The 26,633-nt window shown below is 40.3% G+C and overlaps 1 protein-coding gene across 12 annotated transcripts in view; it reads left to right on the top strand.

The window, feature by feature from the left end:
- ANKS1A (ankyrin repeat and sterile alpha motif domain containing 1A) overlaps positions 1-26,633 on the top strand; it is a 119,015-nt gene that overhangs the window by 20,622 nt on the left and 71,760 nt on the right. For 9 of the 12 annotated variants that reach the window (XM_079980844.1, XM_079980840.1, XM_079980846.1 and 6 more), the window contains exons 2-11: positions 2,081-2,161; positions 4,166-4,322; positions 6,096-6,158; positions 16,588-16,884; positions 17,461-17,536; positions 18,666-18,767; positions 19,443-19,535; positions 21,039-21,232; positions 23,515-23,595; positions 25,294-25,414. In XM_079980844.1, the coding sequence (XP_079836970.1) occupies positions 2,081-2,161; positions 4,166-4,322; positions 6,096-6,158; positions 16,588-16,884; positions 17,461-17,536; positions 18,666-18,767; positions 19,443-19,535; positions 21,039-21,232; positions 23,515-23,595; positions 25,294-25,414 (1,265 nt within the window). Of the gene's footprint in view, positions 1-2,080; positions 2,162-4,165; positions 4,323-4,560; positions 4,621-6,095; positions 6,159-16,587; positions 16,885-17,460; positions 17,537-18,665; positions 18,768-19,442; positions 19,536-21,038; positions 21,233-23,514; positions 23,596-25,293; positions 25,415-26,633 lie in introns of those variants that run through there. The other 3 variants (XM_079980847.1, XM_079980843.1, XM_079980842.1) reach the window with 2 other exon arrangements.

Raw genomic sequence — 26,633 nt, 5'->3', positions numbered from 1 at the left:
CTTTCTTTTACCTTCTATTTATATTTACGCTTTGGGTCAAATAGCTTATCTTTGTATGTTTCCATTATCTATGACCAATAGGAAAATGAGTCCCCCTACTCTAATATAATGGCTTGTAAATGTGTAGAACTACCAGTCAAATACAAGGCGTTTTTATTTCTAAGCAGTGGCTTTTGTTGAGTCGCTTCTACCTACTTAGTATCTAGGGAACCAGGATGCATTGGGATGGGAATTGTAACTCATTTCTTGTTGTAAAAGGGAGGTGTTCTCCTGCTTTCCTATAATAGGCTTTTTTTCTTATCTGCATGGAAAGCAAGCCTCACAGAAGCACTGTGAAGTAGCTGCTAGGGATGTCATCTGAAGATGATTGTTGCTTTGCACCACTGTAGTAGAGCTTGCACAGAGGGAGTGTAATCAGGAGTATTTTATGATATAGAGGTGTGTTCACTTGATGGCATACTTCAGGCTTGTGGAAAGAGCCCCCTCCCCTCTCCCACTGCCACAGATTAAATACCCAGTTTAGATTAATTGCATACTGTGTTTGTTTTGTGCTCCTTATTTCCAGAGTGCATTTTTTTTTTTAAAAAAAATCCAATTTATATGGAGAGGACGCTCCCTCCCCCGCTTTGGCAGATCTGCCTCCTACTCGGCTTGTGTTGGCAACTAATTACCTCCTTTGTTTCAAAATTCCTTGGCATCAATGTTACGTTTGAAGTGCTAAATAAATCTTGAGTTATCAAAAGCCTCTTTTCTGCTAGAAAAATGAGAGCATAATATTAGAGCATTACACATACCAAATGTTTCCTGTTCAAGACTAGAATATTAAGTGATGCTTAGGCAACAGTTCAAATTGTGTGTGACAGTGTAATTGGCAGTGAAGCTTCATTAAATGGTTACACAGTTTGAGTAATATCTGAATTAGCTTTATAATTAGGAACTGTAGGTGCTTGTCATGTCACGTTGCCTTAAGTGTGTTGACTGTCTTTAGACTACTAGAAAATATGTTACTATTTTCCCCTATTAGCTCTGGCAATAAAATGAGCTTCTTAAAGAGGTCCTTTATGCCTCCCTTCATTTTTAAGAAATAGCTCAGGCTAGACCATGGCATATTTTGGATTCTGCTCTTTACTCTTTTCTTTCTACTCTTTACTTTCTTTTAAAGAAAGTATTGGTGCTTTCGCTGGCAAACACATTTATAGCCAGGAAATTGGGTGCACACTCTGTAGCATTAAAAACCTCTGAAATTTAGGTTCAGTTTCCTTTAGGTTTCCTTCCAGGTGCTGCGGCGATAGATAAATGAGATTAGACAAGTATAGAGGGTGCTGATCTCCTGAAAACAGGATTCAGTTAACAAACCCTGTCCTATATCTAAATCAAGATGCTTGATGGTCATGGTCCTTAATTCAAGAAGTTAGAAGAAAACATAATATTGTTTCAGCTTTATTCTTACAACTATATTCCTATGGTATTCAGCCAGCCAGCATGTTTAGGTGGGTAGAAATATACCTAATATCTCTCACAGTGAGCTTGTAATTTCATATTCTTCGAGAGAAACTAAGTAATATACGAAATTTCATTATTGGATGGCTACAAATCTATGGAATGATCTGCAGTCCAGTCTGCTAGCTAGATCAGTCTAGATAGGTACAAAACAGTTATTTTCTTCAGAAAATATTTTGTGAGTATTGTAAGCGAGCATTTGATGTGGGGTTTGGAGGATGTTCATGAAACCTGATTCCAAACTGTTTGGGGCATTAAAGGGCAAATCAGCACTTTGAACTGGGCCTAGAAATGTATGGGACCCAATGCAACCAGTACAATTGGGGGGGGGGGCGCCATGCGAGATCTTGCTTCCCAAAACATGTGTTTTGGGTGTGGTGAGCATGGCCCTGAAAAAGTGTGTCTTTTCGGCTCCATGACCTTGCACGGGTCACATGACTCGCCCTGGAGCATCCTGCTTTTGGGAGGGTATGCCATTTTATGGTAAAATCTGCAGAAACCTTGCTTCAGTCTGGCTTTTCCTTTCTTTTTGCTTAACTTGATGTGTCTTATGTCTTTATGCTGTATTTTTATTTTACAGCATATGGAGAGGACCAAATGTGAACTGTGTTGACAATACCGGATATACTCCATTGCACCATGCTGCTTTGAATGGTCACAAGTAAGCTACCCATCTGTGAAATAACAATTTGGGTAATTTGGTAGTTTAAAAGTTAAACCCTATGGCAATGTATGTACCATTTCCCTATTGATCCATGTGAACTCCACCATATCTAGCAGATAATAGATCACCAAAGTTACACCTGCTTCGATACAGCAGTGAGCTGCACTATATTGCTGAGTTTATCACCACTGAGGCCTGAGTGGGGTTTACAGTAATTCTCAATATCAAAATGAGGGGTGGAGGAATTCACACAGGATTGGTCTGCTGAACCTCAACAAGATTGAATCAGTGGCTACTCATATCTCACATTGACTTCATCTGCTAAATGCCAGCCCATATTTCAACTCCTAAGATGCTCTGGCTTTAATTCTGAGAGTATGAAAGAGAGGGCAAGTCACAACTCTAAGGCAGCTCTAAGGAAATTTGATTCATACCTTCATACTGTTGCTTCTCGTGTTCCAGATCAAATACCAAAGTAGGGTTTTTTCAGGGGTGGGGGAGGGTGTCAGGATTCAGTTACTTTTCCTGATAAACTTATGCATATCGATTCCAGTTGGGTGAGAGACTGTTCCACAAAATGGAATTGTAATGTTTAGATCCAATACATTTGCTTTATGTAATTTAGGTTTCCTCAAGTTTGAACTGTTAAAAACAAATAAACCGTTGCTCAAATATCAATGACAATTTACCCCATAGATGCACTTTAGCAAACTCTTGAAGCCTGTATCAGCATTCCTAAATACTGCTGTGCTATGCAGATTGTGTGACATCTTCATTATAGGCATATATTCTATTGCGTGCTGGAGTAGTTTATCAAAGCTGAGCTTATGGCAGACTTGAAAATTTCATCCAGTGCTTCTCAAGCCATTTTCTGAACTTTGTCATTGTAGTTCTTAACCCCTCAGAACCTTTTAATATCTATATTAGTTACACTTAACTGCTTTATAGCCCCACTACGCTGCTCCACCTTTCAGCCCAATTTCTGTGCCCTCCCCAGCATTAACAAACATTTTACTACCCTCTGAGACAACTGGACTCACAGCTGTCACTTGCAACCCTCTATCCTATACATAGGCACCCCCATAGATAGATAGATAGGTAGATAGGTAGATAGGTAGATAGGTAGGTAGGTAGGTAGATAGATAGATAGATAGATAGATAGATAGATAGATAGATAGATACTTTGAGGGGGTGGGGCCCCCTCCATTTTCGGAGGGCATTTGGGCTCTGTCCCCAGCACCTTGTGACATCACATGTGTGATGTTGCATCAGGCCCCACCCTCATCCTCTGGAGAAGCCGACACCTCTGATTCTATAGCAATTCCCTCCATTCTATAGCTATGATACTTACATCTTTGTAACTAATAAGTTACCGTATGTAAGACAATTCTCCTTTAGTGCTGCCCCCTTCAGTTTGAGAAACACTGATATACTGGTATATTTTGCTGTTAACTTGATCAGTATTGATCTGCTGAGAGTAGGTTTTATGCTCTTAGTGTACATAAATTGTACAAATAAAATTCAAAATATACTAAAGCAGTGAAACACCAGCCTTTTTCAAGCCATTTTGATGCAAGCATAGCTAGGTTGTGAGCATTCAGGAGTTCAGTTGCTTGGATGAGCCTTAGCTCAACTTTAGAGATTAGTACAAACCCCCTGCACACTCATGTGTAGCTAGAGTGATTAAAATAAATTATTCCAGCCCACTTCCTCCACAATAAGCTCTACTAACTCTCTTCCAGTAAGCGTGCTTTGGATTGCAGCCTTATTTTCTCTGGGTGGAAGGAACTACAAGGCTGCTTTCATTTCTGTGGTTCTAAGCAGTCCGTAACTGAACACCTGAATCCAAAAATATTTTGAAAGCTGAATCTTTTTAGACTGACTTATAAAATGTATTCTCAATCATTTTGTTTATGTATCTTAAATCAGTTTTCTTTTCATTATTGACTCTCATCTAGACGTACTCTAAATATCTCACAACATCATTTCTCCTCCTTACAGGGATGTTGTGGAAGTTCTTTTAAGGAATGATGCATTAACCAACGTGGCCGACTGCAAAGGCTGTTATCCTCTTCATTTGGCAGCTTGGAAAGGAGATGCTGAAATAGTGAAACTACTAATACACCAGGGGCCATCTCACACTAAAGTGAATGAGCAGGTCTGAATATGTTTCTTATTTTCATGCTTTTAATAACCTAATAATATTAGGATTATTCTCCAGGAGAGTGAGAATCTATGATACTCAGCATCTATGAGACTCAGATTTATTCAGGATTTATTGCATGGCAAGGAGTTAAATGTTAAATACTATCTCTATGCAGGAAAACAAATACCTGTCTTGAAAACTGCACTTCTGGCCGGCCACCTGATTAGAAACTGTGGAAGTAAGCAGTACATGAGCTGCAACATGTGCAGGATGGAAGGATGTTAACCATTGCTTTTCTTCCATTTGCTGGGTAATTTGAAACTTGGTGTAGTTGATGTACCAGTTCCTTTCTGTGTTGGAGCCAATTAAAGTAACCTTAGTCTCCTTTAGTCATGTTTTTGTAGCTGCGCTTAGTTTGTTCTAGTACTTGTGCTTGGCAAGCTAATATTGTGAAGTTCATTATAGTAAAGCTTTCACTTATTCATTATTAACCTACTAAAGAGCAGTGATTCTACTCAAGTGAGAGGGGAATATGTACTTGCCCCAGTTTTAAAAATTGCATTCCGATTGATTTGCATCTTCTTTTAAAAAAATTGTTCCATACAACTTATATTTATCCCAGAGAAGCTAGCAGAATTACAAAATTCCTATTAAAAATCCAAATGTCCTTTACACCCTCACTGAACACACAATGAAAATTAAATATATACGTTGGTTAGTTTAGTCTGACTACTGCAGAGAATCAAGTTTTTTTCCTGTTCTAGTTTTTGTGTGGAACACTGGTCTTTGGGGTATTTGTATTCTAATACTATTGAATTATAACTGGTTGACAAATTTTCTTCAGATTTCTTGCAACTAAGATAGCATCAAATTAAAAAGGTACTAGTGTTCAAAGAAACTGAAGTACTGGGAATGCCGTGGAGTTCTTTTTTACCAGGTGCTGTTACTGTGGCCTGGCTGGAGGTCTCTCTATACTGTGGGCAGTGTGTGTGTTTTATCACTGTGGGTGAGACTTAAAGTAATTGAGGATATGCCTTTTGTAAATATTTTCACTTCCAATAGAAAGCATCACCCATGCTGAACCACACAGTGACTACTTCAGCCAGTGTGGACCACATTGCAACTAGGATGTGATGGGCAGCACACTTCGTTCACAATTAAAGATAAAATTCCATGATTGTGGGGGTTTAACAGCTATGAAGTCATGTAGCTTTCTGATGTTTCCCATAAATTGTCTATTATAGGAATACAATCTCTATTTGAAAAGAAAGTCGGCAGTGCTGTTCAATTGCTGATTAGTAATATTCTTCATATGAAAATAGCTAAATGTGTATGTTAAAATGGCCTTTGATTATATTGTTGGCAAATCTTTTTTTAAAATTTCGACTGGCTCATCATGTTCTCAAGCACAGCTGTGATCAATTAGTTTGTTCCAGTCAACAGCATTTAAGTTTATAACACTGTTCACCATTCTCTAGGGTTATTGGAAGGGGCCATATGAAAGTGAATGATCTTGCAATCTGTGGCTAGCATGAGACAAAACATACAAAAAAATGTTAAACAGTGAACTATAAAAGATTGTCACGTAACGTTTGCATGCTATCTTTAAAATGATGTGCATGGTGCAGTTATTGACAGCTGGAATGGCCATTGTGATTAATTGCTTTTCATTGGAATGAAATATTGTCGTGTTCTGTCATTCCTCCCGTTCAGAGTCACTCACTGCTTTGTTGCTATATCTTGCCCATTTCATCATCACGTTTTCTTTTCCTCTCCTTTTTGTAGAATGCTCTTGAGATCAAAGAACTCAAAAAGTACGGCCCCTTTGACCCCTATATCAATGCCAAGGTGTGTACTTCTCTGCCACTATTTCACTACATCATTTCTCCGCGTTGTATTTTTGTGCTTCTAGGTGCATTATCATCTCGTTGGTTGATGATGCTTACTTGTGAGGTGGGGAGGGTCATGATTGTAAATGCAAACGATTTACTGTGGAATTTATGTTAAGCAGCCTTTGATAGTCTGGATGGGGGAATTCTACTTGATATTTAAGGGGGTTTCCTCCCGTTCTTTGATATTCTATAGTTGGGATGCTGGTCGGTCCCAACGGGATGCAGAATTTCAACAGATGATTTCACAGTGTTTCAGTATTGGCTCCCACATTTAATAAGAAAGGGATAAATAGTGAGAGTGCTTGTTCCACACACCACTCTAAACCTAGATTGAGGCTCACATTGTAGAATTCCAGAATATTTCTGGTAATGGTTGACTGAGAACAGCAATACCTGTGTGTATCTGTATCCTTTCTTGCTTCACTGGTTGCATTGTGGCATCTAACTCTTGCTTTGTCTCAGTCTTGCCTATATCTCACCCTTGCTTCTAGCAGTTCCTCATTTATAAAGTACAAGCATAATTTATGAAACAAAACTTTTGAGAATCATTGATGGAGTTCTGAGGTTACTGCATATGCAGTCCAGTAGTAGATTTTGAACCACACTATTTAATTGACTGTTATAATCAAGCTCCAAAGAAATAATATAAAGCAGTCTATTTTGTTTTTTAATACCAGGGTGACTGAGCTCTTCTGTTATACCTACTCAACTACTGTTAAGGGCCATCTAAAACCTTACTGTGCTTCATCTGCATGGCTTTACATACACTAAAATTTGATGGTTTGAAATTAATAGGAAGGCACTTTTGCAAGTAGATTCCTATTACAGGAAATGTGGGATGTAAACTGTGCACCAGAGCTTTTAATACAGTATGACCCAATCATTAGTATAGTAAATGACCTACTGTGATAGGAATAATAATGCATAAGTTCTGGTGATTGCATCACTAAATTGCTTGCTTGGACTTTGCCCCTGCCAAGTACCATTGAGGATTTGGGGGCATTGTGGTTCTTCAGAAACTGTGCTCCCCACTTCCTTGCCACTCATAAAGATTGTATATCACACTCTATGATACATGTAACAGCCTTTATTATGGGATCATCAAGAACATGGTGGCCAATATTTGCATCAGCCAGTTGGTTTTCCTGGTGCTCCTGCTCCTGTGGGAATTGTCTACAAACAGAGGAAGAAGGGAGGCATTTATTTTTTTTTGCTAGTTTCCCAGTGTCCCAACTAGAGGGTTGGGAAACCATCTAGAAGAAATGATGAGAGGGCTTGGACTGCATGAAGGAGGGGAATTTTGTAAAATCTGATTTCCCTCCATTAGTGGATGTTTCCTTCTGGATCAAAAGCTTTTCTTCTTCTGCAGGGGCAGCATTTGGATACAATCCCGGTATTTTAAATAATTAAGGAAGAAGATCAATGGATTTAAACCAACTTTTCTCTTTGGTGATTCATATATTTGGTTACTCAAATAATTAAAATTGGTTTGCAACTAAATAGAGCACTGGGTTGCATCCAACAACGTTGTTTCATTAGCTCATGGAGTTCTACTTATGCAACTTTCTCTCCTCCTCTTTCCCCATATGCCCTCAACCCTCCAGAGCAGATTTGAAGGGATGCATGAGGAGAGGAGAAGGAGGGGCAGTTCTGTTGCGCAAGTGGAAGTCCAGAACAACTTTATTTGATACAACCCATTTACACTATCCAGGAGTGTAATCCAAAATATTTGGTCATACAGCCTATGCACCTTTTGCACCACAAAACATAAATCTATGTAGAACAAAGAGGCAATTGTGGAATTGAATTTTCTTTTGGCTCTCTGGACACATGCAAGAACACAAAGCAAGATCATTTACTTGAGGTCTAGCGCTAGGAGCCAAAGAATCATGAAACTGATCCCTTGAATCTGAGCCCCCCCCCCCCCAGTTGCAATTTTGATATGTTGAGGGAATTTTAACAACAACAGCAATATCAAAATCCACAAGGCTAACGTAAGTCTCATGTGACACAAGTCTCCATGGCTTTCAGATGGAAGGACTAGTGGTTACTGAATAGCTGCTTTTCTCCATTAAATGGAAACTAAATGCCCATGCTGTTTATAGAGTCACAAATTTTCACAACTTGCCATGAAAATATGATGCATTTTATTTGTTTGCTTGTTCTTTTTATATCATGCCCTCCCTCCCATTTGGAGTACAGGGCAGCTTCATATTAGAAATCATTAAATACTGTATCCATCTAAGATAAGTGATAGTCATAAAATCATTACATAAGATACAGAAAAGCAACAGTGCAAATGCTAAAGGGACCACATATGAAATATGAAACAAAGCCTGGGGTGAACAATGTTTTGACTTTATATATACAGTAAATATTCACAGTGGGAGCAGACAAAATATCCTCTGGAAAGAAGTTCCATAAATTGGCTTGTGAGAGTATTTTTGCAAAGCCACACTCACCTGATATCAGGTGTGCGGCAGGTAAAAGACATAGCTGGACCAAAAGGGGGTTTGCAGGCACCACTTATAGGGCACTAACCTCAGGACTTTGAAATTGCTGTGTGGCTCTTCACAACCATTAGCTGATGGTCAATGCCTGCAGAGTCATGAGCAGTGTTTTGAAGCTCCAGAGATCAGTTGATTGTTGGGGCTTCAAAGCACCACAGACAGACCTCTACAAGCCATGTTGGTGAAAACTGGTCACCTCGTCATAATGATGTGAGTTGATTGACAGGTGAACAGCCCCACCCACCTGTCAAATTTTACTTGTAGGGGGTTGAGGAGATGAAGATTTGGTCCACTGGCTGGATCCAGTTCCCCACCGCTAGTTAATAGATAGATCCAGCTTCCATGAATTGAACACTTTAAAAGGCATCTAAAAGTTCCGTCTCACCATGTTATACTGGTTGATTCCATAATTATATATTGTGCATAATTCTATTTCCTTTGTCAGCCCTGAACCCGTTATTAGCGAATTTTATTGGATGACCACAAATTTTGGTACTGTGAGAAATGGGCAGGTTTCTTTGAATCCAGTTTCTCCATGCCATAACTTTACTCATCTATATCATGTTCCACCTCAGTCATTTTTACTCCATACTGAAAAGTCCTTAACACACAATGTACAGAAACTTTACTTACATGAAGTTTTTATTTTATAATGGGGAAATGAATCTCTTGGGGGGGGGCAATTCTAAAGTATTTAATTCTAAAGTGTAACAATTTACTTTTGATGTTTGTGCAATCATTTCTGCATTTTAAAAATAAGGTGTAGTGGGACAAATTTTCCAGATAGAGGGGAGGAAATTGCAAATAGTTTCAGGCAAGGGTAGTGTTTGTGGTAAGGGCAGATGTATTGAGTATTCACATATGCGGGCTACTCTGAGTCAAATATGCTTATGCCTATGAAACAGAGGCAGTACGCCTCTGAATACCATATACTGGGAATTGCAGATGAGCAGAGCACTGTTAACGCTCATGTGCTGCTTACAGACTTCAAAAAGGCATCTGGCTGGTCACTGTGAAAACAGGATGCTGGACTAGATGGGATATTGGCCTGATGCAGCAGGCTCTTCTTAGGTTCTTACATAACTTTGCATTCCTATGACTTAGTGAACTTTTAGACATAATCAAATTTTAATAAGGACTTAATGTGCTTTTAAAATCAAGTGACATTTCAAACCTAATCTAGGTCTCTTTAACATGTATAATAAATTAGGAAATTTTAAATAGTAATTTCATTTCTCTATCACAAATATCCTTTGTTAAGCATTCTGTAGGAGCAGAAAAAAACCTAAAACTATAAAAGTCTATTATAAACCTGCACAGAATGCATACAGAAACATTAGAAATATACCATTTTGTATGCCCATCAGTAGTGCTTTCAGTTGTACAGTAGGTTGTCATACAGTGAAAGCTTGCTTCAGTCAGGTTGATTTTCTTCTTCTTGCTATTTGCTTCCTTCTGGTGGGACTTGCAACAAGTCTATTCATATGTCAAGGAGAAAAAACTTCAAAACCTATTTCCTCCATTTGAAAAAATACTTCAGAGACTTATTTTGACCCTCTCCACACACACGATGTAATGCTCGATCTTGAATGTTATAAAGTACAGTGGTACCTCGGGTTACATACGCTTCAGGTTGCAGACTCTGCTAACACAGAAATATATATATATATTTTTAATAATATTAAAAATTTTCCAGAATAAAAAGGAAAGATAGCAAGAAAGAAAGAAAAAACAAATATGATTTACACTTGGTTTCAGTGGCATCTTTCCCGGACTCCCCCCCCTCCCCCTCTTGTATTCCATTTCCCTTAAATTGATTCCACAGACTCTTACCCCAAATTTTAAAACCTTATTTGTAATTTTAAATAACCCATTTATTCCAAATTAATTTATCTTATTTATCTTAATGAACCATTTCTCCTTATATTTTATATAATTCCCTAAGATCGACCCCATTTCCCTTCCACGAATTCCCCTATTTTCAAACAACAAACATGAAAAAAGAAAAGAAAGAAATAATATATAATTTTATAGCCTTTGGATTCCAAATCTCCCCCCCCCATTCCCCGGTTCCAATCCCCAAAGTTCATCCATTGTCTACTGCCAGCCTGGTGTATCCACGTCTATATCTCAACTCCACTTTGCCATCTTTTGATAGCTTTTAATTTCAGAAAGTCCAATCTCGAAAAAACTCTCAGAAAAAGTCATTGTTCTTCCATCCAGACCTCTATGTTTAAGAGTCTAACTTAAATTCTATTTCTTGGTCCTTTTAAAGTCTGGATGTTCCAAATACTCCGGCTTCAAATTTGGTCCAGTTCTTATTCCTCAGGTTGCTTTTTCCTGTTCTGCTGCAGAAACCTTCTAATTCAGAAACTTCTTGTTCTCCACAGAGGCTTTTGTTATTCAGGAACATAACTTGCGTCAAGTCCCTTCCTTTCTTCAATAGATAAATCCATTGTCTCCTTTAGTATAGAAACCTCTGTAGACAAAATAATGCTTCGTTTTTGCAGCTTTCCCAAGAGATAACAGATCCTGCTCAAATTCATAGTATTTTCCCACTTGCTGCTACTGTTGCAATGTCCCAGCCTCCCTCTAGAGGGAATATGGTAACTTAATTTCTTTCAAAATCAGACCCAAAAGTCAAATAACTTGTTGCCTTTATTTCCAATAATTTATGTCCAAATTGTAACAAATCTAACCAGCAAAGCCATCGTAACAAAGTTCTCTTTTATTTTCCTGCTTTGACAGCTACTTCGACAGCTGTCAAAGTTTCTGTGTCTCTTCACCAGTCTCTCATAGCGGATCGTTCCCGGTTCCCAGGGGGGTTGCATTTTAGTTCCCACAAATCAGTCTTCTCCTCCAGCACAATTATTGTAATTTCCCTTCGTGAAGTTAAAATTTTTTTTCAGGTAAACAAGTTCATCTCTCGATCTTAGTTGTCAAATCCTTGCGTTGAGCCATCTACAACAGGGGGGGCGGACTTCCTTTTTGCACTCCCCCCGCTCGCTCCAAATTCAAAGATCAAATTTCCCTTTTAAGTCCAATCAATTTACTCACGGGTTGTTCCTTTTAGTCCAAATCCAAAATTTTCAAAGAAGAAGTCGTTGCTCTCTGCCGAATGGCATGCAGCTTCGCTGGGCAGGGGAAGCATTGGACTCACAGCACCACACCCCCCCCCGTCACCCGCTCCGCAGCCTTTAAAAAGGCTCCTTCGCGGGTCGGGGGGGCACAAACGGTGCCCGCCGAGTCACCAAGTCCATGGGCATCTCCGCCCATGGTTTTTGAGGGTCCCCGCGTCGCCGGCACAGCAGGACCCGACCCCTACCCAGCCGACTCCCTCCGGAGCTCGGAGGCAGTCCGCCATTCGGCGATGGCGCCGACCCGGAAGTCCGCTAACACAGAAATATTACCTCAGGTTAAGAACTTTGCTTCAGGATGAGAACAGAAACCGTGCTCTGGTGGCACGGCGGCAGTGGGAGGCCCCATTAGCTAAAGTGGTGCTTCAAGTTAAGAACAGTTTCAGGTTAAGAACGAACCTCCGGAACGAATTAAGTACTTAACCCGAGGTACCACTGTACAAATGTAGGCCCCTGACAAATAGAGGGTTGTGTCTTTTTTTTCCTTTGCTCCAGTCTGCTATATGGCAAGCCACTGCCTTTTTACATGTGAATCCCTTGGTGCGGGTTTGGGGGGGTGGGACTGGAACAGGGCAAGAAGCAGAGCAAACATTATTACCCCCCCCCCCAGTTTTCCCCTTCCCTTTTCATCCCCAACCCACACTTCCTTGTCCCAGTGCAAGTAAGGAGAACCTGCTTCTGTATGCCTATCACTTGTAGGATTAATAATTATGATCTTAAATCAGATGCATTTGATATCTGGAGGTTGCCAGTCAACATTACATTGCTTTCAGTGGAGTGCACACTTGAATGTGCATTGGATGGGCGTTCAATTTATTTCTGATCTAGCAAGGGAAATGTATGTTGAAACAAATTTTCTCATGTGTCAGTCTAAGTGCAACTTGCATCATGAACTTTGTGGCTGCCTGTTGCAGCCCATTGCTCAAGCCAGAAGTGGTCTGTTTGGCATGTCTCCAAAGTTGGGCTCCAATAATACATACTCTCTCCCAACTGCTATACCTGTCAGGCCCAAAGAAAACAACCCACATGGCACCATGGCTTGTGTGCATGCTATCTGCTGCCAGTAATCAGAGGCAGTATAAAGGGAGCATGTATGCACAGTCCTGACCTGGCAGGTGAGTGGGGGAGATAATTTTAAAGAATAAGTTACCCATCTATATATCTTTAGTGTGTTGGTGTTTTAATATGTAGAGAAGCTACTTCAGATCTCTCCTTTCTTGCTGCACAGTTTGTTCACTTGTTGTATATGTCTGATTTGAAAATAGCGAGACTGATCTCTAGATTTTTTTACAATATGATAGAATGGTTTTTTTAAAGACTTGCAAACATTTACTCTTAATACTGCAAGACTATTTACTACAGTCAAAGGTTTTAGCAGGTTCCTTAAAGGCAGAAAATCTGAATGTATTAAATTCTGTATTCAGGCTTTCCAGAACCCATAGGGGTCAAAGCTTGTTATCTGCTGCAAGGAACACAGTCCTTTACATAAATTCTCTAATTTCCAGCAGCATTAAGGCTTGAAATGATTATTCATCCTCATTTCTCCAAGGATAGGAAGCTGCAAGTAGAGAAAGCCTCAGGAAAGGGAAGAACTAACTCTCCAAGGTTTCATGCAGTGGCCTGGGATAAGGTGGGGGTAGAGATCAGGCTCATAACTTGATCTTGCAAGAAGCACACAGGCAGTAGCAGCCAGAAGGTAGAGAAAGAGGAGCATTATATTGTTGATAAAATGCATGAACAGTTCACCTTAGCAGGGCTATTGAAGAGGATGCAACAGTACATGAAATGTTGGGGTTCCAGTACTCCAGGATCTGCAGGACTTTTCTTTGCCCTGTTATCAGTGGAGACATTCATGTTCATAACAATACACAAACAGGATTTATCTATACATGTTATATACATTTTCAGCTGACGGTAGTTTATATACCATTAATATGAACGACAGTGACTCTAGATGTGAGCTGATATCAGTAATAGTTAACTAAACTAGATGTCTAGCAGGAGATTGTAGAGATGTAGTCATCCTCAGGGCATGTCATTTTAGAGGGTTAAACTTAATTTTTTCAAATTTCTTCGGGGGGGGGGGGTCTTAAAAATATGTTTGTGATTGGAAAACATTTAGCTTGGTAAGTATGTTTGATGAAGAAGCACATGAACTGCTTTTGGAAAACCAAACCTTTTTAATTTTACCTTCTTAAAATGGTAGTGCTTTATTGTTTTTATGCTGTATTTTTGTACACTGCTTTGGAATTCTTAAATATTAACTGGTGTTGAAATACTTTTTAATAAATAGATGCATTCAAATGAAAGACATTCCCCAACCTTTTACGGGGAGCAGGTACAGGAAGAACTTGCTTTTGGCTTCTCAGGCAATCGGGAATATACTAGAGCCATCATTTTTTCTCAGCTCCTTACAAGAAATTTCTGAAGTTCTTTGAACCTGAGGCTCTCTGACATGAGAAGATAATGCTTTTAACTCCATCCAAAAAATTATTCATTTTTCTGCATTAATCAGCTGTAGCTGATCTGTGAGGCTGAAAGTTAAGTGTCCTTATGGTTTTGGGGTGTGAGGAAATCAGAGACTAGGGATTAGCCTCTTAAGGAGTGGTAACTTCATATTTATTATAAAAAATCCTTCAGAACCAGATGCTGAGCTGGAGTGGAAAACATAATATAGCCACTTTCCAGAGGCTTAAAAATCTAATGGGAGCTCCTTTTTCAATTATAAATTCTTATGTGCATCTCAGATGCACCTATATTCTCATATTCCTTATATGCAAATTTAAATGTAAATCGTCTATTGATTAAAAACAGATTAAAATAGGATAATGTAGCTGCCTTAAATATTAATCATACACACCTTCTTTTCTTAGTATCTTCTTGTCTCTTCAATTAATATTAACGTTAACCAGATATTAATAGGGGCATGGAGGGGAAAGACTACTAGATGCTGTAAAGTATGCAGAGTAGGATGAAGCCAGCACTTTTGATTTATTTTCCTGATGTTGTTGACTCCTATGGCACATGATATATGATTCATATGTAATGTTCTGTCAAAATACATCAAGATTCTTTGGTATCTGCTCTTAAGTGCTACATCTTAATTATAAACCCTGAGCCATATGCCCTCTCTCTTTATTCCTTGTGAATTTCTGTGCTTGCTCTTAATGTTGCATTACCTCATCTAGTTTCACCTTTGCTATAAATCTCTCTTCCCTCCCCCCCCCCCAGCAATTTCTCAGCTTGGGCTGTTACTTTGCAATTCATGAGCACTTGTACTCACCCCCACCCCCAGTTTTTCAGAGTTTTTGCATACGTGTCACTGTTCATATTAATTTCCTTTTTGTTTGCAGCATGCTATTAAATGAGCTCCTGAATGCAGATCTGAGCTTCTTTCTACTTAGCCATTTTTGCCATGCTTTCATGTGGTCCAACATACTACAGCAAAACATAGCATGCAGGATTAAACTACGAAGTACTCTATATTACACCTTGCCCAGTGCAAAACTGCCCAGCTTTCAAAATTCTAGCATTAGTGTATTTTTGTTAAATTGGAGCATTTCTGATAGAAGCAAGCTCAGGTTAACCCACTCAGTTCAGCTAGTTACATACATAGTTTATGTATCTAAGTTTCTCAACCCTCCTTCAGTAGTGCCTTCATCTAAATACGAACTAAGATCTGAAGAGTTGCTTCGACTCCTGCAAAGCAGCTTGGCCTAGACTAGTGACATTTTTGACTGCTGGCTTCCTCATACCATATCTGGATAGCTCAGTTGGTTAGAGCATGGTGCTGATGATGCCAAGGTTTCAGGTTCGATCCCTATATAGGATAGTTGCATATTCCTGCATTGCAGGGAGTTGGACTACATGATCCTCAGGGTCCCTTCCAACTCCACAATTCTATGATACCACAAACTGACTACAGTATTTGAAGCTTCCTCTTGTTTCAAGAAGCAGTTGTGGCATAGAGGCCTACTGCTCAAGAGAAGTCTGACTTACAGAACTAGTTTCATAGTTCTTTGGATCACAACAAGCTTCTTTTGCTAAAAAGAAGAAGTAGTAGTAATACAAGATTAATTAACAGCAGGCAAGTTCTGTAGACTTTTATAAACAAAAGTACAGTGGTACCTTGGGTTACAGACGCTCTAGGTTACTCATTTTCAGATTGCGCACCGTGCTGAATCCAGAACGGGTTACTTCCGGGTTTTGGCTCTCATGCATGCGCAGAAGCACTAAATCACACTTTGCGCGTGCACAGAAGCGCCGAATCGCAACCAGTGCGTGCACAGACACGGCGCTGCGGGTTGCGAACATGCCTCCCGCATGGATCACCTTCGCAACCCGAGGTTCCACTGTATAAGCAAGGGAACTTGCAGCCATTGCATTGTGCATTAAAATTGTCCTTTTTGAAATCTGGATAAATACGCAAAGTTGACACACTTTGATTGCAACATTGATGAAGTAAATATAAATACTAGGGGAGAATTATGGAAGCATTACTACTTCTCTCACAATGAACTATTGGGCTGTGCACAGTTGACTTCTATCTTGCCAGATGCCTGTATTGCTTCATTCTTTTATCAATGTGGTACTGCATAAACCTTAGGAAAGAATTTGATCAAACCATTTTATTATAGTTATATTTAAATCAATGACTGCCTATGAGTTGGTATTTTAGAGATGGTAACATTCTCTCTTAATCCGAGTCCTAATGGTTTTTGTATTTGTGTAATCTCAGAATAACGACAATGAGACGGCCCTGCACTGTGCAGCTCAGTATGGCCATACGGAAGTGGTGAAGGTTCTTCTGGAGGAGTTGACTGACCCTACTATGCGCAATAACAAGTTTGAGACTCCTCTTGACTTGGCTGCACTCTACGGGAGATTAGAAGTTGTGAAAATGTTGCTCAATGCTCATCCCAATCTTTTAAGCTGCAATACTAAGAAACACACACCTTTGCATCTGGCTGCTAGGAATGGCCATAAAGCTGTAGTTCATGTTCTCCTGGATGCTGGCATGGATAACAACTACCAGGTACTTTGTTTGGGAGTTTTATGAATTTAATATTGAAGTAATGTTCTGGGTATCGGATATTGGCATTAACTCTTTTGGGAGAGGTACTAAGTTAAATGAAACCTAATCAGAGCTCTCCTTTGGAAATACCTTGAGGATTACAGGGGTTGACCTGCAGGTTCAGTTCCAGACTGCTGTGATCTCTCTGGAAAGCATGCCCCCATAGCAAGTTTACAGAAGCGGCTACATTTTCAACTAATTTCCCAACCTTTCTGTGTTACTGCTCCTTTCACAAAGGGAAACACACAAGATTCTTAAGACTGAATTAGAGGTGAAGTAGCTTCTGGTGTGGATTAGAGGTTAAGTAGTTTCTGATTGATGTGGTTCAAAGTGATTACTCGTAATTTTGAAGAAGCTGCCTTAAACACTAGAAACTCAGTACTGGTAAAGAAGCTTGGGGGATTTTTTTCTAGTTGTGGATGAGCTGTAGCAGCTGGCTTTTGTTTGTGAAATGAGTCCTTGCGTATGTGCAAGTATTGCCTTCAATGTTCTCTGATTGCATTCACAACTTGGATTCATGCTGTGTTTGATTTACAGACGGAAAAAGGCAGTGCTTTGCACGAAGCTGCTTTATTTGGCAAAACAGATGTAGTACACATACTGCTAGCTGCAGGTGAGAATCTTTCTGCTAAAATGATGTATCAGTTGTACTGTGATCTTTAGACTGTAGTGAATGTTTGAGGAATATTTTTTTTCTTTCATTGCAAACATCCTGCAATATAAGCTGAATTTAGGCCTCTGAAGGTCTTTCCCTCCATCAGCCTTTTAAAAGTTATGTTCCATACCCAAGCATCAATGATAATAAAAGCTAAATAGAACTTACTAAAACTTCATATCTAGCTATCATAGACACCACAAATCAGTCCAAAGAGAGAAGATCTTGCTATACTTCCCAAACTGGTTTGGGGGTTGTTGTATGTCTTCAAGGAAGAGAATTTTATAATTTTGGTCTGGCCATCAGAAAGACTATTTGCATAGCTTTGTCTGGACATAGCACAAGGCTGGAATAATTGGGACTGTGTTCTCAGCAGATTCAGAAATTCTGCAATAGGACAGAGATTTTTTTTTTCCTATTCCAGAATAATAGTTGTATTCATGTCATAGCAAAAATAGCAAAGATGAATAATATTACCATGGTATAAATTTATTCCATAATAACATTGTTAATCTTTAAAGTGTCCCTGATTCTGTTTGGTTTGGTTATTTATGTAAGAAGCCTTATATTAAGCAATATAATGCAGCCATAATAATTATTTAGAGGTCAAGAATTTGTGCGCTACAAATTCTCCCCACAGTTTGCTTTCACCACAGTTGAGTGCCAAATTTACATCAGGGATTAATTACATTTAAGGTTTGCCAGGATCAGATTTTTTTTTTAAAAAAAATATAAAATGGAAAGCCTTTACACGACTTTAGGATTCCTTAATTGCTTTAATTGTTGTATGCATCAGCACAGCAATACTAAACTATGGTTAAAGCAAGCCTTGGAAGGAAGGCAGAATACACATGAAGGAGGGGAGGAAGACATATCACCAGCCCTGGACTTTTCTTGATGTTTATATCAGGGTTTGAGTATGAAAATGTTTTATCTACGTCAGACATCTGACCTGGATGCTTGTACATCTTTTAAGTGTTCTGCATTGCAGTTCACAATTTGACCATGACTTTTTTAATGATAGACTGTGTATAAAGCCACATTTTAATGAAAAATAAATTGTAAACCTTTCTATATATGTCTTAAGGCATTGATGTGAATATAAAAGATAACAGAGGCCTGACTGCTTTGGAGATTGTGAGGGAACTTCCATCTCAGAAAAGCCAACAAATAGCAGCTCTCATTGAAGGTAAGTCACTTGTGCAACAGGGCTTCCACTCCCCCTCCTCCTCATCCCCCCACCCCAAATTTGGCTCTGGCAGAAGTTGGGAGAACCCTTGGAGCAGTGTGCGAGTAGAGGAGAGTTGTCATTCCATCTGGCAAGCTGCATTGCTTGCACAGAGGGAACAATTGAAAGAGTGTAACTCCACCTAATATTATTGTACACATGCACAAAGTGTGGTGACTTAGACTCACTGAAGCAACTTATAAAGTTTTGGGTTGTTCAGTGAACTCTAATGTGGGTGTGAAAAATGACTTCTAGTAAAAGTTTGTGAGGTATATGATGAGTGTTGAATTTGATTATTTAGCACTTCAGTTTTCCTTATCCAATTTCAGATGCGTATGACTATAATACACCTTGTAATTGGCTCTTGACGTGCAGTTGATGGAATTGGCATCATTAACTTATGCCATCAATGAGAAAGCAAGGCCAATCGAAGCATTTGTTTCTAGACATAATAGGCTTAGTACTATTTGACTTTTTTGTCAAATTTGTAGCATCCAAGTATAATGAGCACATATTAAATCTGTCAGTTCTGAATAAATTAAAAGTAAGCTGGTATGTTCTCTGTAAGACATCTACCACTGCTGCTTCTACATATTCTTCGTTTCTACAGCTGACTTGCACTTTTTATTTTTTCAGATTGCACAACAGGGAAGAAGATTGCAAAAGCAGAAGACAAGACACCGCCAGCATCAGCTACCTCTACTGAAACCTCAGTTCGTGTTCCCCAGGGTAAGAAATTGGGTGGAAAGTAAAACTTGAGTTGTAGTCAGTACCTACAACTTTAGTTGTAGTCAGTTGAATAGTTGATCTAAGAATTCAAACCATTCCTGTTTACACCATTTGCGAAGCCAGCTGTTCATTTCCACTATTTCTCCCTCTCTCCCTGGGCCACATCGTTCAACTGGGAGGACAGATGAGATGACAATTTGTGCATTTAATTGCTTCAATTTCCTGCCCAGAGCCTCATAGTCTCTTTTGATCTTCTGGAGGCTATTGCTTGCAGTGTCATTGGTTCCCACATGAACCAAGAGGAAGGGGTATTTGTCAGTGGGTTTTATGATTCCTTGTAGTCGTTCAGTTACATCTTGGATCTTAGCCCCGGGGAGACAGCACACTTCCCGAGACATCTTGTCAGGCCCACAGATCACTGCTTCTGTTCCCCTCAGTAGGGAATCCCCTATCACCACTACATGCCTCCTCTTAGGTTTGGTCGGGGTTCTTCCGTGAGCTGTCCATTCCAAGGCCGTCTGCACATTCCCTGAGGACTGACTTTGCTGCTCGTCTTCATATACCTGATCGACTGTAATGAGGGAGAGATCCTCAAATGGAGTCTGCTCTTCGTCTTCCATGCTAGGGGAGAGGACCTCAAAGCGATTGTGTATTTCTAAACAATCAGAGCGAACCGTGGGCCTCCTACTTCTTTGAGTCACATTTCTCCATATATCTGGCTCCTGTGTTGGTGAACTAGCCTCCTTCTCAGGGGAGTCCCCTGTCTCCTCCTTGGTGGAGACGGTGTGCTCTGTTGCTTCCAAGAAGAGCTCCAGCTCTCTAATTCTTTGGAGCGTAGCTACACGTTCCTCCAGTTGCTGGACTTTGTCTTTTAAGAGGGCAATCAACATGCAATTGCTGCAGGTAAAGCTGCCTGCAACCTTTGGCAAGATGGCAAACATTGCGCAGGAACCGCAGGCGACTGCAGCTGTTCCCTCACTCTCCATCTTGAGAACGTGTTGTTGGGGGTGGCTACAGCGGTCCTCCATCATAAGAAGCGTGTAGACAGGACAAATACCTCCCCCCCCCAAAAAAACCTAGGTCTCCCCCAACAAACGTTTGAGACTAGCTCCCCTAAATCTAAAAGATGCCCTGCAAGCTCTGATAAGCTCCTCCCACAGCTAATCACCTGCCTCAACAGAAACCCTGCCCCCTCTGACGTTTGCACAGGGAAAGCAGCTAATCAGCCACAAAGAAACACACACACGAGAAAACCCTTTTTGCTCCTTCTTCAGCTGCTGCCCTAATGTTCATTGGATGGATTTTCCCCTAAATTGTTCTTTGAACTTTGAATTTATTCACACTTTTATACTGTATTTTATGTTTTTTGTTGTATCACAATTAAGTGTTTTAAATTTGTTGTTAGCTGCCCTGAGCCCAGTTTTCTGAACTGGGAAGGGCAGAGTATAAATAAAAATGTATTATTTATTATTATTATTAATTATCAATTTCTGTTTCCTCTAGGCAATGTGGAGAAAGCAGTGACAGAGCTGATCATAGATTTTGATGGAAAGCCAGACGAGTGTCCATATGAAGCCTTGTACAATGCAACTTCCTGCCATTCTTTAGACAGCCTTGCCAGTGGAAGATCTTCAGACAGAGATTCAGTGAATAGGGAAGCGGAGATGACCAGTGTTAAAGTGACAGGAGTGAGGCCTGTATGTAACCTGATGTGTGTTGTCTGTTTCCTTTTTATGGAAAGTAGTCTGGGATATATCTCCAGGCCTGTGCACTCTCCACACTTGCAGTAAGTTGATAGCCTAGCTGTACAGTTTGACCATAATATTAAATAATTGCAACAGGCTTTGCTTACTGAGCAATTGGAAGCCACTCCCTGCTGCATGTGCTACGCGTGATGTTCTCCCAGAGCTCTTGAGCATTATAACTTCATGATGTGATGGCTATCCGGATTTTGGTGAAATTCTACACCAGTATATTTGGCTGTTGAATGTGTTCACTGTAATGAATCTCTTCATGTTGCTACTGCTACCTCAGGTTGTTCCTGAGTTACAAGGAAAGAAGCTTGTGCAGAGCATGACCTTCATTTAAATATTTTTTTCCCATCCAGCTTTCCTCCATCCAAAGAATGTTGAATGCCAGGCTTCTCTGTCACATTGTTAGTTCGTGATTTTAGTTTGGGAGCAAATCAATTATTTACAGAATTTGTAGATGCAATCCAGTAGGGGGAGCTTGGGGGCTTTACAGGATAATTATATAGCTTCAGTATGATTATATAGCTTTCCTGAAAGCAGTCTTGCCTAAAAGGATCTGCGTCTGCTGGATCTAGTATCTCAAGGTCTGTACAGACTATGGAGCAGATACAGTTGTGTATTGGAAGCATGCCACCTTGCCTTCATTACTTAATAGCTTCATAGAAAACTGTAGAAATACACATTGAGCAATACTGGAGCAGAAGAAAACAGACAAAAGCTAACAGCTAACTGAGAAGAATAGCGCTATAGCCTAGTGCAGTCTGGAATATACTAATAAAGCAAAGATTGATTACTCCATATCATAAGCATACAAATCAATGCAAAACCACACAGTGAACTAAACCTGAACATGGATTGTTTTTGCATGGGTAGTCTTTGTGTCAGACAGGCTCATCTTATATCTGGGGCAAGAAGAACATGAGATGGACACAAAGCATGGCAGTTAGATGAAGATGGGCCTATAACAGGGAACACTGCAGCAGCAATCCTGATCAGGAAGCCTTTTATACAGACCAAGGAAGAACCACATCTTCTGGCATTTTAGGCAGCTGGCTTGTCGAGTGCCTTCCTTATAGTGTCTTAATTTGGTGTGCGCATGTTGATCTATAACCTTGCCTGACTCACAGCGGCGGAGCATATGCCCGCGCTGCCCAGGGTGGGCACACTCCAGAGGGGGGCGGGGCGCAGAGGGTGCCCTCCCAGGCACGGGATAGCCGCTCGGGTGCACAGAGCGATGCGTGCGCCCTGCAGCCGGGGGCAGAGTGAGCCACCGATGGCGGACATTTGGTGTGCCGCCTGCCTGTGACTGCCAAATGTCACCTCCCTCAGCGAAGACACCCGGGGCAGTCTGCCCCCCACTGCCCCCTCCCTCTGCCCCTGCTGACTCAGTTTCTATGCTCATTTCTGGCCCACCCTCGCATTAATGTCTGCTGGTGTGGTTTTTAGAAACATAATGAAGTTTTAGGATGTTAATGAAGCAGAATTTAAGGAAGGTGCCCACAGCATTACTTCCATGCCAACTTTCCATGTACTTGTGAAATGTAGTATATCCAATACTGGTTGCCTGAAACTAACTATCTAAGTCAATCATTAGAGAGCGCAAAGTGCACGCAAAAGCTCTCTGGTGGCACTAATGCAAAGACAGATATTTTACTTATTTTATTTAAAACCACTTATATACTGCCTAATATTATACATTTGTGTGAGTGCATAATGGTCATTTAAAACCAGATAAAATACAAAGACATTAAAATCAAGACAATAACGTATGATAGATACAGTAGCAAGCATAACCAGCTAAAACGCAGTGAGTCGGATAAATGTGCCCCAAAGGCCTGAGTAAGTAAATAGGCTTTCAGCAAGCAGTAGAAACACATCACAGTTGCCACTTGCCTGATTTATGAGGGGAAGTGGTTCCCCAGGGTGGTGCCACAACAGAAAAGATAGGTGCCAGGCAGATAGTACATCACAGTGCCCCCGCAGTGAAGCTCTGTGATTTCAAAGCACTGCCATATCATCAAACATTAGCAAATTCTCTCTAGCCTGTCTAGTCATGAACTGTAACACAGTAATGAGATCATTATTTTAAAACGTTAAATTGCCATCAACAGAGGTATTGAAGGGAGGCAAGGTCAGTTCTTCCAGGGCATACCTGCTGCTTCCAAAAAGATCTGAAAGTTGGGAATGAATTTGGCACAGGATACTGACAGCGGCTTTCTGTACTGTAGAGAGAGCGTCCGCCGCCTCCTGCCAAGCCTCCCCCTGATGAAGAGGAGGAACTTGTAGAGAAGCAAAGTTCGTCTTCTAAGGTAAGTGTATTGTTTCCCTCTGAGGGTCTGTTATGATGGAGGAAGTTTCTTCAAACATTTTAATATCTTAGAAGACACAAATATTTTTTTCTACACTTCTGTGATTATTATGAAAGTTAGGGTTGCAATCAACTAACTTTTACTTGTAGTAGGCCCATTGGAACTAATGGCCATGTCTAACTTACATCTATTAATTACAGTAGGTCTACTCTGAGTAAACATTAGCTGAATACAAGCCTTAGTATCTTTCCAGTACACCACCTACTTCCAACTCCATCCTCACTCTTGTTTAGAGCATCTAGATCTTTCATTCCACAACTGGCATTCTGTTAGACATGCACCTGTGGAATACAATTCTGCCTGGTGTATTCCTCGACCCTAGTTTGACAGAATATTTCTCCTTTGAAGAAATGTTCACATTAGGCACTGAAAACCCTGGTTCAGTTCAGACATGGTTTCCTGTAAATGCAACCACAATGCAAGGTGCTGGAGTTGGAAAAACACCTAGACATTTTTGATATTCTCATTCTCTGTGCCTATATATGGCCACACCAATTCAGCCCTTCCCTCTGGCATCACTTTTGACACTATCCCCTATATAGTAGTTGTATTTTCTTCAGTCCTGGTAATTAAATTTGTATACCACCTGTCATACTTGGATCTCAGGATAGTTCACAACAGATAATGTTGCAACTTGTCATTCTAAGGCAAGTGTGCTGCTACAAGATACTTACCACTTCCTGCATTTCACTAGTGCCTGTTTTACACTTTAAGGACAGTACAATAGCATCTTATGCACATTTAACTTGGGCCATTTCACCCTCCCGTGGTTGAAGCTGGCTGGTTGAAATTGCACAAATTAAATGCACGCAAGGCAGAGAGCTTAAAAGCTCTTTTTGCCCTGGGTTTTCCTGGCGTGAAAAGAGCTTTTGAGCTCTCTGCCTTGTTTACCAAGCAAGGCTCACTCAGCACGCAGGCTCTAGGATGCTTTCGCGAGATCTCATAGGGCTGTCTGAGTTACTGCAAGATCTCATGTGACCCTCCCCAGACTTCCAGAGCCAGCACACCGAGGGGGTCTTGCCCAGTAAGCAAGGCAGAGAGCTTAAACGCTCTTTTCATGCTGGGTTGCCCAAGCAAACCCAGTGCAAAGCCTGGGGACGGTTGTGTGAGATCTCATGTAAACGTGGACAGCCCCACAAGATCTTGTGAGAGCATCCTGGAGCATATGCACTTACCGGGTAAGGCCTTCTTGATGTACTGGATCTGCAAGGGTAAGGAGTGCTTGTGTATAGGCAGTTCCAAGGGGGCAGTTTGTGTATATGCACCATTTCCAGAATGTAACCCCCATATAAGGTACAGTTGTACTGCATTAGTACTAAAGGACTCTGAGGGCACTACAAAGTGTGCTTCAAATTGCAGTACTATAGCAGAAAATGGGGATTTTGGTATGGGTCATTTGAGGTGGAAGAGAAGCAGCATTAAGGGACTTGTGGGTATAGTTGAGGAAGAACGGTAATGGGATTGTAGGAGGAGGGAAAGTGTTATCTGTCGGTAAAGAAGACACTGTAGCACTGAAGGTTATACTCCTGAGACTTCGATCTCTTAAGCATATTCCATGACCAAAAAGAGCCTCGTCAGTGACACTGCTAGCTTTTACCTAATTGCACATGCCATGTGTGTGTCTTTGTGTTTGGTCAGGGTTTTGTCAGCAAGAGGAAGAGTAGGGGAAGCACAGCTGATGAAGAAGAGGAGCATCCTTATGAGCTGCTGCTAACAGCAGAAACTAAGAAACACGCTGCAACAGATAAAAAAACAAAAGGTAAAAGCTATTGCAAATATATGTAATTAGCATGTATTGGGCAGAAGATGAGATGTTCAAACCATTATTGTTTTAGTTGGGTGGGTAGGCTTATTTTGCAGTGACTGTCTGATAAGATGCTTTTGTAAGATTTTGGTTAAACTATTTCTTCCTTGGCATCTTATTCGTGATGGAGTGTTCATTTTTCTGGTACCTGTGAAAACTATTAGTGTCTTAACTTTTTTGTTTTAAAAAAGTTTTAATTTGGAAAAATAAAGCTAGGTGGAAGTCTCTCATCTGGGCAACAAGTCATTGGTATGCAAGGATTAGTGTAACAGCTCTGATCAAAGTATCTACCAATGCACCAACTGATATGGCTTCCTTTGACATAATCTGCTCTTTTTGTTGAAGCCAGCTGGGAAAGTAATTAACAAAGGAGAGAGGCAAACACATACAAACAAATCTCCTATTGACCCACCTAATGGAAATTAACTATTCCCTCATATTCGATACTTAATTATTCTGCCCTACAGGAGCCCAGCTAATGTGTCTTGCATGTGATTTGATAACTGCGATGTTCTTTGAATTTTGTTGTTACAAAGCTTGCACCCCTACTACTGCAAGTGAGAGGTAACGAGAGCACTTCATGTGTTACATTTTCCTTTAAATATATATATATATATATAGAGAGAGAGAGAGAGAGAGAGAGAGAGAGAGAATATTATTAAATGGTCAACTCATAAAACATAAAATTCAGAATAAATGACCAACCCTGAATCAAATTCTCTAAAAATATTACTAAAACAAAAATATTTTCATCAGTTGACAGCATATCAGAATTGGGTCTATACCTGCTTTCAGTAGGAACAATATTCTAAATTACTGGCACTATGCTAAAAGCCTTAGTTTGCATGAAAACTAAGCACTGTTGTTCAAAGGACAGCATGTAAATCATGTACCCTGCTCCTATGCATATTGATTTGAAAGAAAGTCCTCTGTTCAGTGGGACATACAGACAACTCCACATGTACATGTGTTCAACTCTTGCACAACTGCATATATGTGCGGCTCTGGGAAATAAATAAAAGATTCAAATTAAACTGCAAAAGGTGCAAAAATGGCCCCAAAACAGCACAAAGACTGCAAAAAATGTGTTGAAAATTGCTAGTAAGTGCTGCTGGCTTTTAAAAGGGTTTCCAGAGGTTTAGAGGGTGTTTACAGGCTTTTTGGATTATGTTCC

The sequence above is a fragment of the Podarcis cretensis genome (assembly GCF_951804945.1).
Source record: "Podarcis cretensis genome assembly, chromosome: 6".
Lineage (NCBI taxonomy): Eukaryota > Metazoa > Chordata > Lepidosauria > Squamata > Lacertidae > Podarcis > Podarcis cretensis.
This window is presented reverse-complemented; position numbering and strand designations above follow the sequence as displayed.